The sequence below is a fragment of the Aotus nancymaae genome, unplaced genomic scaffold (assembly GCF_030222135.1).
Source record: "Aotus nancymaae isolate 86718 unplaced genomic scaffold, 86718_ANA_hifiasm-v0.15.2.pri h1tg000010l, whole genome shotgun sequence".
NCBI classification, from domain to species: Eukaryota; Metazoa; Chordata; class Mammalia; order Primates; family Aotidae; genus Aotus; species Aotus nancymaae.
Genome location: NW_026988421.1, coordinates 36,324,753 through 36,337,644, shown reverse-complemented (window position 1 = coordinate 36,337,644; position 12,892 = coordinate 36,324,753). Strand labels below are relative to the sequence as shown.

Genomic DNA, 12,892 nt, shown 5'->3' with positions numbered 1-12,892 from the left:
CTCAGTAGGGTTATGAGGCTAAGCGTTTGCTGCTGGTATCCCCTTGTAGGATAGGGCTCATCTAAAGCCAGTCAGACTACAGGAAGAGTTAGATGCACCAATGACTCAGTCTCTATTAGCAAAATAATTTCTTGTTCTAGTAAGCCAGGGCTTCACAAAGGTGACTTTTAACCAAGGAACCAAGTGAGAGGACATGTCGGTTGCTCAGAGCTACAGGAGAGGGGTCAGCACTAGGAATCCCAGACAATTCCTGGGATGCTGTGGACCAGGGTTTGTCCCAAGGGTCTGATTCCAGATCTGTTCTCCTGATGCCACCTGAGGGCCCAATGAAGTTCAGAACAGATGGAGGGCAAAGGTAGGTGCTGGGAGCCCACTAGGCTTAGGACTGGGCTTGGGGGTGGCAGGTAGCCCAGCACGTTTTACTTCAGTCTGTTTCAGAAGGGAAGAGGAAGATTATTAACTACTCCAGTGCCTCTGGCTCATACCAGAGAATAGAACTGTTTTATCACTAACACTCCCTGTTGTTCTGATTTTCCTGTTTGTTTCTGTGTAGGGATAGGAAAGAGGTGAGAGCAACCATTCCTTTCATTTTGTTTTTTCATATCTTTATCATATTTTGGACTCTTTTCAGTATTTTCTCCTTTTCTTCCTGCTCTGCCTTCACATATGCAGCTCCAAGCTGAGTGCTTAGGAGGACCTACCTAGAGCCAAGTCTGAAGAAACTGTCACCTTTCAGCCTGGCACGATGACTCATGCCTGTAATCCCAGCACTTTGGGAGGCTGAGGCAGGTGGAACACTTGAGGTCAGGAGTTCAAGACCAGCCTGACCAATATGGTGAAACCATGTCTCTACTAAAAATACAAAAATTAGCCAAGTGTGGTGGCAGGCACCTGTAATCCTAGTTACTTGGGAGGCTGAGGCAGGAGAATTGCTTGACCCCGGGAGGTGGAGATTGCAGTGAGACGCAATCACGCCACTGCACTCCAGCTGGGCAACAGAGCAAGACTTGGTCTCAAAAAAGAAAAAAAAGAAACTGTCACCTTTCGTGAGATGAAAGAGCACTGGACTGGGAGTCCTAGTTTTGACTTCAACAAGAATTGTGACCTTAAAAAGTCAATGATAAGTCAAATTCTTATCATTTTATCCACTCACAGGCAGTATGCCATTGACCTTGAACTCTTTATTTCCTGCAGTTGTCGTGGGTCACCATGAACTCTCTGTTCAGGCCTCTGTTTTAGGCCAGAGAAACGTGTGGCTGCCCAGGCTTCAGCACTGACGCTGAACCAAGCGTAGCTAGTAGGGCCATGTGAGGTCAACACCAAGACTTCGGTCTGTTGACAACCAAGCTTATCAACCCAGATGCTAGTCAGGATGGAGAAAGTAACTTGGGTGGACACCAGTATCCAAGCACCAAAGTAAAGGTGGCAGCAAAATAATCTTAGAGCAGAAGCAGATGATTTCGAGGTGGCATATCATAAGGGGAGGGTGTAGGTGTGAATTATTTTTAAATATTATCCTCCAGTCTGTGTAGCAGGAGAAACAAATCACATTAGAATAACTTTAAGCCCAGAACTGGAGAACATTAGAGTTTGTGTAAACACATCAGGCATTTTGTGAGTGGTTGATAGTGCAACGTCTGGAGCAGACAGGCTTTGCCACCTATTGGCTGAAGACCTTACACACGTCCCTGAGGACAATAACATTCCCTGACTCTTAGGACTATTGTGAGAGATAAAGGAGGTAATATAGGTAAAGTGCTTAGAATATAGGTATAGAGCACATAATAAGTGCTCTATAAATATTCATTCATATTATTTTGTCATTTGAGGAGCACAATAGATAAGGCATTTGTAAAAGTTTGTGTGTTTTTATTTTTCATTTGATATTATGTATTTTAATAGTAAATGTCTTTAATGGGTTAAGTACATTTCGTTTTAATGTTCATCAGTGAGCTATCTTTCAATCAAAATTATTTTTAGACTTTATTTTCATATAGTCCCAAGAAATTTTTTCGATCAGAAGGATTTTATGAATTGCTCTTTTCAGCCTTCTTGTTTTAAAGAAGCTAAAGAGTTACAAGAGATTAAGAGATTAAGGACCTATAGGTCTTTCTTTTCCTAATAACAAATTGATATTTTTAGAAAAACAAAGAATGCTTTTGAAAAAAAAAATTTCCAAGCTTCTAGGACATAATTCCCGTGAATGTCTCTGTGTGTTTTCCAGGTGAGCTCCTGGGTGACGTGGCTGATCCTCACGGCAGGCTCCATGGAGGAGAAGCGGGAAGTCTTTTCGTATTTGGTGCATGTGGCCAAATGCTGCTGGAACATGGGCAACTACAACGCTGTCATGGAGTTCTTGGCTGGCCTCAGGTATAATCAGTGGGGAATGCGATTATCTTGGCATGGTTTCCTCTCACCACCTGAATAGCACTGAGTTAATTGTCCAGGGAGTCACCTTTACCCAAGCTAGATAATTGGAAATGATTATCCTGGGAAATGTCTGATCTTTCAGCACGAAAGGCCCTGTCACTCAAAGATGCTGCGGAATTCAGCCCCTGTGGCCAGCCACAATCCTCCTTCACTGGGTCTGCTGTGATCCTGTGCTCTTGGCCAAGCCAAGTGAAATTCCTTGGTTGCATAACCCCATCAACCCCACCGCTGACTATTCCCCTTCCTGTCCTGTAAACCCAACTGTTACCTGTCTCTTTTCAGGTCTGCCTTATGAAGTGTTCCAGGGCTGTATGCTCAACTGCCCTTAGTGATAACAGTGGCTAACATTGACAATAGACCTCCAATAATGTTAGCTCTCATTATTATCAAATGCTATATATCAAACATGGGCTGTGTACATTCCCTACATTGTATCTTTAAATTCTCAAAACAGGTTTATCAGGTAGATACTGTTATTATTCCCACATTATACAAAAGAGGAAGCTAAGATGAAGAGAAATTAAGTTATTCACCCAAGGTCACCTGGCATGGCTGGGAATGCAGGCAACCTTGATTTTGGAGCCCATGATCTCAACCACTACGATATCCTACTCTTAGGCCTTTTCCATCAAGCTAATAACAAAATCACCATCTGTTCACCAAGTCGCCTGCTTTATCCCCTTTCAACCTCAGTTACCTGGTGTAAAGTAACTGTTCTCACTCCTGTGGGAGGCAGCATGGTATGTGAGGAAGAAGAGAATGAGTTCTTAAGTCAGAATATCGGGAAATCAAATCCTGGTTCCGTCAAGGAATAGCTATGTGATCCAGGCAAGCTACTTGACTTCATGGAGCCTCAGTTTCTTCGTCTGCAAAATGAGGGTAATACTAAAAAGTACCTACATCTTTAGTTGGAATTCAGTGAAATAATATAAAGTATTTGACACGCATGCCTGGCATATAGTAAAGCCCCATAAAGAGAAACTATTGTTATTGTTATGGTTTCATGAGATTCACCATCCCCATGAGTGTTCTCACTACAAATGAATTTTACTGCATAATGTTAACTGAGGTTTTTCTTTGATTATCTGGCTCCCTATGTAGGAATTCTGAGTTAGGGGAGGAGATGAAAACTCTCAGAGTTCTAGTTTTTTTTCTGTCCTTTTCAACTTTCTTAACTAAGAGTAAACCCAAATGATCATGTCCTTGACATTTAAAATAGTCATACGAATACATCAGACATGACTCAAAAGAAGGAAAAAGTGAAAACAACAACAACAACAAAGCCTTAGGGAACAGAGGCTGTTATCCAAATGATTTTTATTCTCTCTGTGATCAATTTTCTATAAAGAAAATGTGTAGGCTGGGCACAGTGGCTCACACCTGTAATCCCAGCACTTTGGAAGGCTGAGGCGGGTGGATCACCTAAGGTCAGGAGTTCAAGACCAGCCTGGCCAACATGGCATCTCTACTAAAAATACAAAAATTAGCTCGGTGTGGTAGCAGGCACCTGTAATCTCTAGAGGCTGAGGCAGAGAAATCACTTGAACCCAGGAGGCGGAGGTTGCAGTGAGCCAAGATTACACCATTGCACTCCAGCCTGGGTGACAGGAGCAAAAACACCATCTCAGAAAAAAAAAAAAGAAAAAGAAAAAGAAAATGTGTATTACATTTCTTTTAAGAAAAGAATTATCGTACTTTGATAAGGTCATTTTATTATAATGATGCTTATTCTGTGTCTGACTGGCAAGCTGGTGATGGCTGTTGGCTGGGGACCTCACTTCCTGACCCCATGACATGACTGTCATCACAGCACGGTGGCTGGCTCCTTCCGAAGTGAATGATCCAAGGGAGGGAGGCAGAGGGTGCAATACCTTTTATGAGCTAGCCTCAGGAATCACACAGTCACTCCTGCCATATTGTACTGATTACATAAGACTAGCATGGATTCTTTGTGGGTAGAGAATGTACAAAGCCACAAAACCAGGAGGTGTGGACCATGGGAGGCTGGCTGCCACATTCCATGTTCTAGATTCTCTTATTACAAGAATGGCTTCAGAATGACCTGTGGAGCCCTAGAGTGAATGGGACTTTAAGATTCAACTTAGTTTAAATCCAAAATCCAAGAAGACCACAGACCTTGGTGATCTCTCTAAATGAGGAATAATCTCAAACCAGGACAGACCTCAACACTGATCCCAGTGCATTTTGTCTCACACCCTAGACCCACTGCTGCCTAGTTTCATGCTCCTATATTTGGCTTAAAACTAAATTGATCTTTACAGATAGATAGGCAAAAGTACCAGGTATAATAGGTCTTTTGTTCACAGCTATTCTGTACACAGGAGATAAGTGGCCAGATATTCTTATGATGCAATGATTATGGAGGTAGAGCTTATGTGTGCACTTTTAGACTTGAAAGCAATTAACTATTATCAACATAATAGGGATTATTTTTTAAGCAATTAAATGGGAAGAGAAAGCATACTTGTTATTAAGTGACTTTGGTTTTTAATAGATATTGTATATTTTGCTTCCTCTAACTAAATTCTTAGCTCTTTTAAGCCTCTAGTAAGAAGTGCAAAGATTTATAATCAATATTTACTCAGTCATGGTGCCAATTTAAAATAACCCAAATGAACAACAATAGGAAAATAGTTAAAGGAAATAATGTAATACATCCAGATAATGGAATATTATATAGCCATCAAAAATGATGTTTGTAAAAACGATTTTTTTTTTTGAGACAGAGTCTCACTCCCTCACCAGGCACCAGGCTGGAGTGCAGTGGCACGACCTTGGCTCACTGCAACCTCTGCCTCCTGAGTTCAAGCAATTCTCCTGCCTCAGCCTCCCAAGTAGCTGGGACTACAGATGCGCACCATGACGCCCAGCTAATTTTTTTGTATTTCTAGTAGAGACGGGGTTTCACCATGTTGGCCAGGATGGTCTCGATCTCTTGACCTCATGATCCGCCCACCTCGGCCTCCCAAAGTGCTGGGATTACAGACGTGAGCCACCGCGCCCGACCAAAACAATTTTTTTTTTAACAGAGTCTTACTCTGTCGCCCAGGCTGGAATGCAGTGGTGTGATCTCAGCTCACTGCAACCTCCACCTCCCAGGTTTGAGCAATTCTTCTGCCTCAGCCTCCCGAGTAGCTGGGATTACAGGCACCTGTCATGATGCCCTGATAATTTTTTTTGTATTTTTAGTAGAGACGGGGTTTCAACATGTTGGCCAGGCTGATCTCGAACTCCTGACCTCAAGCGATCCACCGCCTCAGCCTCCCAAAGTGCTAGGACTACAGACATAAGGTAAAAAACAAATTTTTAAGAGATAAGGTCTTGCTCTATCGCCCAGGCTGGAGTGCAGTGGCAGGAACATAGCTCACCATAACCTCTTACGCTGAGCTCAAGCAATCCTCCCACTTCAGCTTCCAAGCAGCTAGCACTACAGGAGTGCACCAGCACAATGGCTATTTTTTTAACATTTTTTAGAGATGGGATCTTTCTGTGTTGCCCAGGCTGGTCTGGAACTCCTGGCCTCAAGTGATCCCCCCTGCCTCAGCCTCCCAAAGTGCCGGGATTATAGGCATAAGCCACTGCACCCGCCCGAAAAGTTTTTATATAGTTAGAAAGCAGGTAACACATAATACCTGAACCTATCTGGGGACAAAACTGTCTATCCCTAATAACCTCAGCAATATTTATATACCCATGTAGACAAGAATACGATAAAGGCTGGAAGGAAATACACCTAATATCTGTACGGTAGAATTATAAGTGGTTTTTCTATATTTTTTATATTTTCCAGATTTTCTACAATGAATATCTAGTCCCTTTATAATCATAAAGTTAAATAAAACTTTTAAAAGTAGTGTCAGTTCTCAATTCAACAATAAAGAATTGATCTTTGTTGGAGTTTGCCCTTGTCCCCAAGTGAACCATAACTACTCCATTACTCACACAATAAGAGACCAATGAGAACCATGTCTCATTCATTCCTTTACTTCATTTCTTGTACCTCCCCTTCATTCCCCAAAAAAGAATTCTCACTGTCTTATAAGAATCCAGGTATAGGACAAGCTGGATTTAGTGGGATGAAATTATAAAATCCTTTTACTTTTCTGACTTGACTGCCTTTCAAACCTTTCAACTGGCTCTCCCTCCTGCAACCTTAGATTCTGCTACATTGAGAGATCTTTTCCAGTCACTTTCACAGTTAACACACTATCTCATTCTCCTACGCTCTTGAACATGAATGAATCTTGCAAACTTAAGGCTGTGTTAAAAAAAGAAAAAGCAAAACAGCTATCTCCAGCCTTTTTGGCACAAGGGACCAGTTTCATGGAAGACAATTTTTCCACAGACTGGGGATGTGGGGTTGGGGGGCAGATGGTTTTGGATGAAACTGTTCCACCTCAGATCATCAGGCATTAGATTCTCATAAAAAGCGTGTAACCTAGGTCCCTCATGTGCGCAGTTCACAGTAGAGTTTGCGCTCCTATGAGAACCTGCTGATCTGATGGCTGCCATAGCTCAAGCTGTAATGCTTGCTTACCCACTGCTCACCTCACACTGTGGGGCCCAGTTCTTGACAGGCCGTGAACCAGTACTGGTCTGTGGCCCAGGGACTAGGGACCTCGGTCTAAGAATATCTACCATGTGATACTATTTACATAAAGTTTAAAAATGCATGAACAATTCTGTAACTTGCTTAGTGATATATGCATATATTGGAAAAGTATGAAGAATTTTAAGGAAAAGAGAACCCCAAAGTCCCGGTGGTGGTCCAGTCTGGCGAGGGAAGAATAGAGCGTGTGCTCTTGGAGGAATACACTAGGGCCTCAACCACATTGTTGATCTTTGATTTTTTAAACTGAGAGGTTGGCACATGGGCGTTGTCATGTTGTACTTCTTTATGTCTTTTGGATGCCTTATATATTACACAATGATTTTGTAATCCAGTTTAATCTAAATCAAAAAAAAAAAATTTGGAGACACAGTCTCACTATGGTGCCCAGGCTGGAGTGCAGTGATGTGATCTCGGCTCACTGCAACCTCCGCCTCCTGGGTTCAAGTGATTCTCCTGCCTCAGCCTCCTGAGTAGCTGGGACTACAGGTGCACACCACCACGCCCAGCTAATTTATTGTATTTTAGTAGAAACGGTTTCACCATGTTGCCCAGGCTGGTCTTGAACTCCTGACCACAGGCAATCCGCCTGCCTCCGCCTCCCAAAGTGCTAGGATTACAGGCTTGAGCTACCACACCCAACCCGAAATCAAAATTTTAATCTCTCATTCAATATATATTTTCTTCCCTTTCCCCATGTTTCACAGCCCAACCAATCTCAGAGACTTGTAGTAATGGGGAAGATAGGGTTTATCTTTTTTCTCCCTCTTCTGTTCAACTGGATCTCTGCAGAAAAAAGGTGGATGGGAGACGAGAGGGGAAAGGATGGGGGTAAAGGGAGCACAGAGTCTTACCTAATGGGGCAGTTGAAATCTGGCCTTGGTGCCCTCACAGAGACCAACGGAGGGTGCTTTTAGGTTTTCTTACTAGTTACTCTATTCATTTCCCCCACCTCCCCACTGCACCATTACCTAGTGAAATGCAGTGTACCCTCTGGTCAGCCTCTTAGTCTTCACTCCCCGGGGTTCCTGTCCTCACAGGCCCTTTCTGCTAGGGTCACCTCATTGGGCAGGCAAGCCCTTCAAGACAGTTCAAGCCCCACCTCTTTCTACAGCGTCCCCTCCTGACTCACAGAAAAGACTCAGCACTTTGCCCTCCGAACTCTGCAAGCACAGGACGTATCCACTGGAATCTTCTCTCTCCCTTTGCCATCAGGCAGCTCCATCTAGCCTCAAGTCTTTAGGCAAGAGTCAGGTACCAGTCCATGTGATCCACAAACTGCCCGGGACACAGTTCAATGTCCCCATGGAATTCACTTAACGCCCCCTGCACTTCCTCCCCTCACAGAGAGGTGAGCCCTCCCACAATTCTCCCTGGAGAAATATTCCCAACCTATCTGCTCAGATCCACTTCCTCTGCATGGGCAGAAAGAGAGTGGGCAGAGAAGTTCAGGCACCACCTTGTGACAGCCTCTCTTTAGAAGGTGTGGTGCAGTGTCACCTGTGGTTCTCACCAGGAGTTTCAGAATAGGGAAAGTCCCACTTAACATCCTGTTATGCAAAGAATACTTTACAAGGTCCCCCAAAATGGGCTGGTGGCTTCATGTCAAAGCTTGATTCAGGAAAAATCAATTATACAGAAGAGGTGAAAACAATGGCCTTATGTTTATCACTAAGGGACTGGCTTAATCCAAGAGTAATATTTAAAAGATCAAGAGGACCAGATGGGCCAGGTTCCCCAGGCAGTCCTCCTCCATCAATATTTGTACAAACCCTATTACCCTCTGCTTTCTCCTTTTGGCCATAGCTGCCAGAAAAACTCAATCCTACATTCAGTGCCCAGTTTCCATACGTGGCCGATATACCTATTTTTGTTTGTATCTGTCTTACTTAATTTTTAGTTTCAATTTATGAAAGTATTATTCATATTATCTGGGGAAGTAGATGGGGATAGGAAACCTACGTAAATATTAACAAGTAAAGAACACTTGGGGCCGGGTGCGGTGACTCACGCCTGTAATCCCAGCACTTTGGGAGGCCGAAGCGGGTGGATCATCTGACGTCAGGAGTTCGAAACCAGCCTGGCCAACATGGCGAAACCCCATCTCTACTAAAACTACAAAAATTAGCCAGTCATGGTGGCACACACCTGTAGTCCCAGCTACTGGGGAGGCTGAGGCAGGAGAATTGCTTGAACCTTGGAGGCAGAGGTTGCAATGAGCTGAGATCGCACCACTGCACTCCAGCCTGAGCGACAGAGCGAGACTCCACCTTAAAAAATAATTAACAAAAAGAATGAATTTGTATGGAATTTAGGCTCCTTGCTGTAAACTATATTATTTCTCCTTCAGACTAAAAAATGTCATTTACTTGCAATAGGTCAAGAAAAGTTTTAAAAATGTGGCAGTTTATGGACCAGTCTGATATTGAGACCATGAGGAGCCTGAAGGACGCTATGGCCCAGCATGAGTCCTCTTGTGAGTACAGAAAGGTGGTGACGCGTGCCCTGCACATCCCTGGCTGTAAGGTGGTTCCGTTCTGTGGGGTGTTTCTGAAGGAGCTCTGTGAAGTGCTCGACGGCGCCTCCGGCCTCATGAAGCTTTGCCCGCGGTACAATTCCCGAGAAGAGACTTTAGAGGTAAGGCCTTTCAGAATCATCGTGGCCTGAGGAGCCACTGTTGCTGCCCGTCTCATCAGGCCCCACCTGTGCTCACTAAAGAAATGATCACTGATTGAACACAGGGTTAACAGTTGTTATTACTGTTTCTGGGTAGCACATAGATCCTTGGATGTTCTGAAGAAAAGGATGCCAGCTAGCACTGTGTGGGGCATAGTATTGTGAAGTCAGTTTTTTTATTTGTTTGTTTTGTTTGTCTGTTTGTTTTGAGACACAGTTTTGCTCTTGTTGCCCAGGCTGGAGTGCAATGGCGTGATCTCCGCTCACCGCAACCTCCGCCTCCCAGGTTCAAGCAATTCTCCTGCCTCAGCCTTCCGAGTAACTGGGATTATAGGCATGCGCTACCACACCTGGCTAATTTTGTATTTTTAGTAGAGACAGGGTTTCACTATGTTGGTCAGGCTGGTCTTGAACTCCTGACCTCAGGTGATCTGCCTGCCTCGGCCTCCCAAAAAGCTGGGATCATAGATATGAGCCACCACGCCCAGCCTGTGAAGTTAATTTTAATGTATTAGGTTTAATGTGTAAGTACAAGTTGAAAAGGTTATTGTTTTAGATGTTTTTTCAAAGATTGACAGGTTTTTCTTATTGGGTGGGAATGTCTGGATACAAGGAATAAAGAAAGTCAATAAGCGTATTAAGTTTTCCACATCAGTCGAAGAAAAAAGAGGGGAAGTCAACACTGCCTTCTTTCCATCCCTTATGGAAAAATGCTGGGGAACCTGGAGCCTCATCTAGAGATAAGCTCCAGGCTCCTGATCCCCAGGGCCTTGTTCCTCCCAGGCCCGTTGCCTCCTGTTCCTGATTCCCAGAGCAGAAGGGATGGTGTGAGGTTTGACCCAGGACATCGGGCATTGGAGAGAAGGGGGATCGACAAACTAGAGAGAAATGAGAAGGAAACTTTTCTCTAGGGTGTTTTAAAATGAAAGAAGTGACTAAATGGAAAAATCTTTATGGAGATTTTGGGAAGTTCTTTACCCAGGACCAAACCCAAATCTAGGATCATTCCTGCCATGATGATGGAATCCACTATTGACCTTTCACATACACACACACACACACACACACACATACACACACACACAGAGAGAGAGTCATGTACACACCTTCTCCATGGGAGTGGGAAGACTCTCCTCAACCTTCAGCCTCTTCTGTGTCACCTGGGAGCAAAGGCATCACCTGATATCAGGAAGACTTAAGAGCCCCTGACAGGTACAGGCAACACCACCGGCATCTTTCTGGGTTATGAGCTGGGATAAAACGGCAAGAAATGGAGGAGGAAGCTTAAAGGAAGCCTCCCAGGCCACACCCCTCCCTCCATGTCTCTTATCCCAGGCACAGCTCTCACCTCTGATGGGAGGAGCTTCCTGATCAACTGTACAAACAATAAGAGCTTAAAAGCCAGGAAGAAGCCACTGTGTTGTTATAGGACACGAGCAATAAAGCAAAACATCACCTCTTCTCAGTGTTTTGCTTGGGCCTAGTCATTTTATCTGGTTCTGTAGAATAGCATACTTTACTCATGGTTTTTCTCAATTCTCACTACAAGGATAAAATAACCATGCCCTTCCTCTGCGAAGTGGCTAATCTTCTCCTTGGGGAACCCTGAAATAATATTGTTTTTGGTGTTTTAAATGTGAAGTGGAGTGTCGATTCCTAGAGGGATTAAAGTTGTCTCAGTGGAAACAAGGGTGAGTTTTGATATTTCATGTGGTGAAATGAAAAAATGTTTTTCCTGGAGGCTCTTGTTTTCTTTCCCATAAAATAGGCACAAATGCCATTATTTATTACTTTATGATTTTGCTTCCCTAGCCAAGTAGGTTCTCCAGGCATATTAAGTTGCAACAGCAAATTCTCGATGTATTTTTCTGTAGTTTGTAGCAGATTACAGTGGACAAGATAATTTCTTACAACGAGTGGGACAAAATGGCTTAAAGAATTCAGAGAAGGAGTCCACTGTCAACAGCATCTTTCAGGTCATCCGGAGCTGCAGCCGAAGTCTGGAGACAGAGGAGGAGGACAGCCCCAGTGAAGGGAACAGCTCCAGGAAAAGTTCCTTGAAGGATAAAACCCGATGGCAGTAAGTTTTACACTTTAAAAGTGGGGAATGCCCACGTCTTCTTTTTTCCTGTTGATGAGTTGTTTCCTACTTCAACTTAGTTTCAGATGGACACCTCATCAAAACCTGCCACTTTTATCATTAAGCCACACTTTTTTATTGTCAAACCTTACCAAGTCCAAATTCAAATTTATCTTTCTTATTTTGCTGCTTTGCTCTAAAATTACTGCTCATAATTTAACTTCTTACCACTTATTACCCCTTTAAAGAAAAACAAACCTAGAGCTATCCTGCCATTCCTAAGAAGTCAACACATTAAATTTCAGGAGGAGAGCTGTGATCTTTTATTTCCTAGTTTTCTAACGGTGGGTTTTATTAATTCTTAGGTGGGGTACTAGGGTGGGTATTAAGATATTTTGAAATCAAATCTACTAATTTAGTTAGGTCTAGGTGATACCTAGAAATCAGTATCTTTAGCTCTCTCAACCTCTGGGTGATTCTGAGTTGAGAGTTAAGGATGTCACTTTGAGAAACACTGCTCTGTGAGGTATGTTAAAATTAACCCTACACACGCAACCATCTGTAGATTTTTAATTGTTCAGTCCTTCCAGTTGCTCAGAGATTATTTCAAAGATTTTTCACTTAGCAGGTTGCTGACTTTAGTGGCAAACTATATATAGAGAGAGACCATCTACAAATAAGCACATCTGCAGAGGAAGCCTCTCAGAGCCATTTAAGTTCTTAATCTCTCTCCCTCTCTTTTTCAGTATCTAGGTATATATCTATTTCTTCCAACAAAAGATTTTGTAGATGCTTATAAGAATAAACATGAATAATTGAGGATATTAAAGAAAAGAAAAATAAGGATAGGAGAAAACAAAACATACAAAAATGTATACTATATAGCCTACACAGTGACTAAATTTTGTTCTGAGATACTTAGCAGTCAAAGGAAAGAGGAAATCACAATTCATTGTAAGTTTCACAATATTTGTAAGAAAAATTAAACAGATGTCTGGGAGAAGAATGCGTTTTCCTCATACTGGGATCTGGCTGAAATTTCTTCCTTAAATCCCACTATTAAGGCTAGGATACAT

At 43.0% G+C, this 12,892-nt stretch overlaps 1 protein-coding gene across 5 annotated transcripts in view; it reads left to right on the top strand.

Moving 5' to 3' along the window:
• PLCE1 (phospholipase C epsilon 1) overlaps positions 1–12,892 on the top strand; it is a 341,927-nt gene that overhangs the window by 240,910 nt on the left and 88,125 nt on the right. For all 5 annotated transcript variants that reach the window (XM_064374097.1, XM_064374096.1, XM_064374095.1 and 2 more), the window contains 3 exons: positions 2,225–2,370; positions 9,439–9,697; positions 11,611–11,816. In XM_064374097.1, coding sequence (XP_064230167.1) covers positions 2,225–2,370; positions 9,439–9,697; positions 11,611–11,816 — 611 coding nt within the window. The remainder of the gene's footprint in view (positions 1–2,224; positions 2,371–9,438; positions 9,698–11,610; positions 11,817–12,892) is intronic.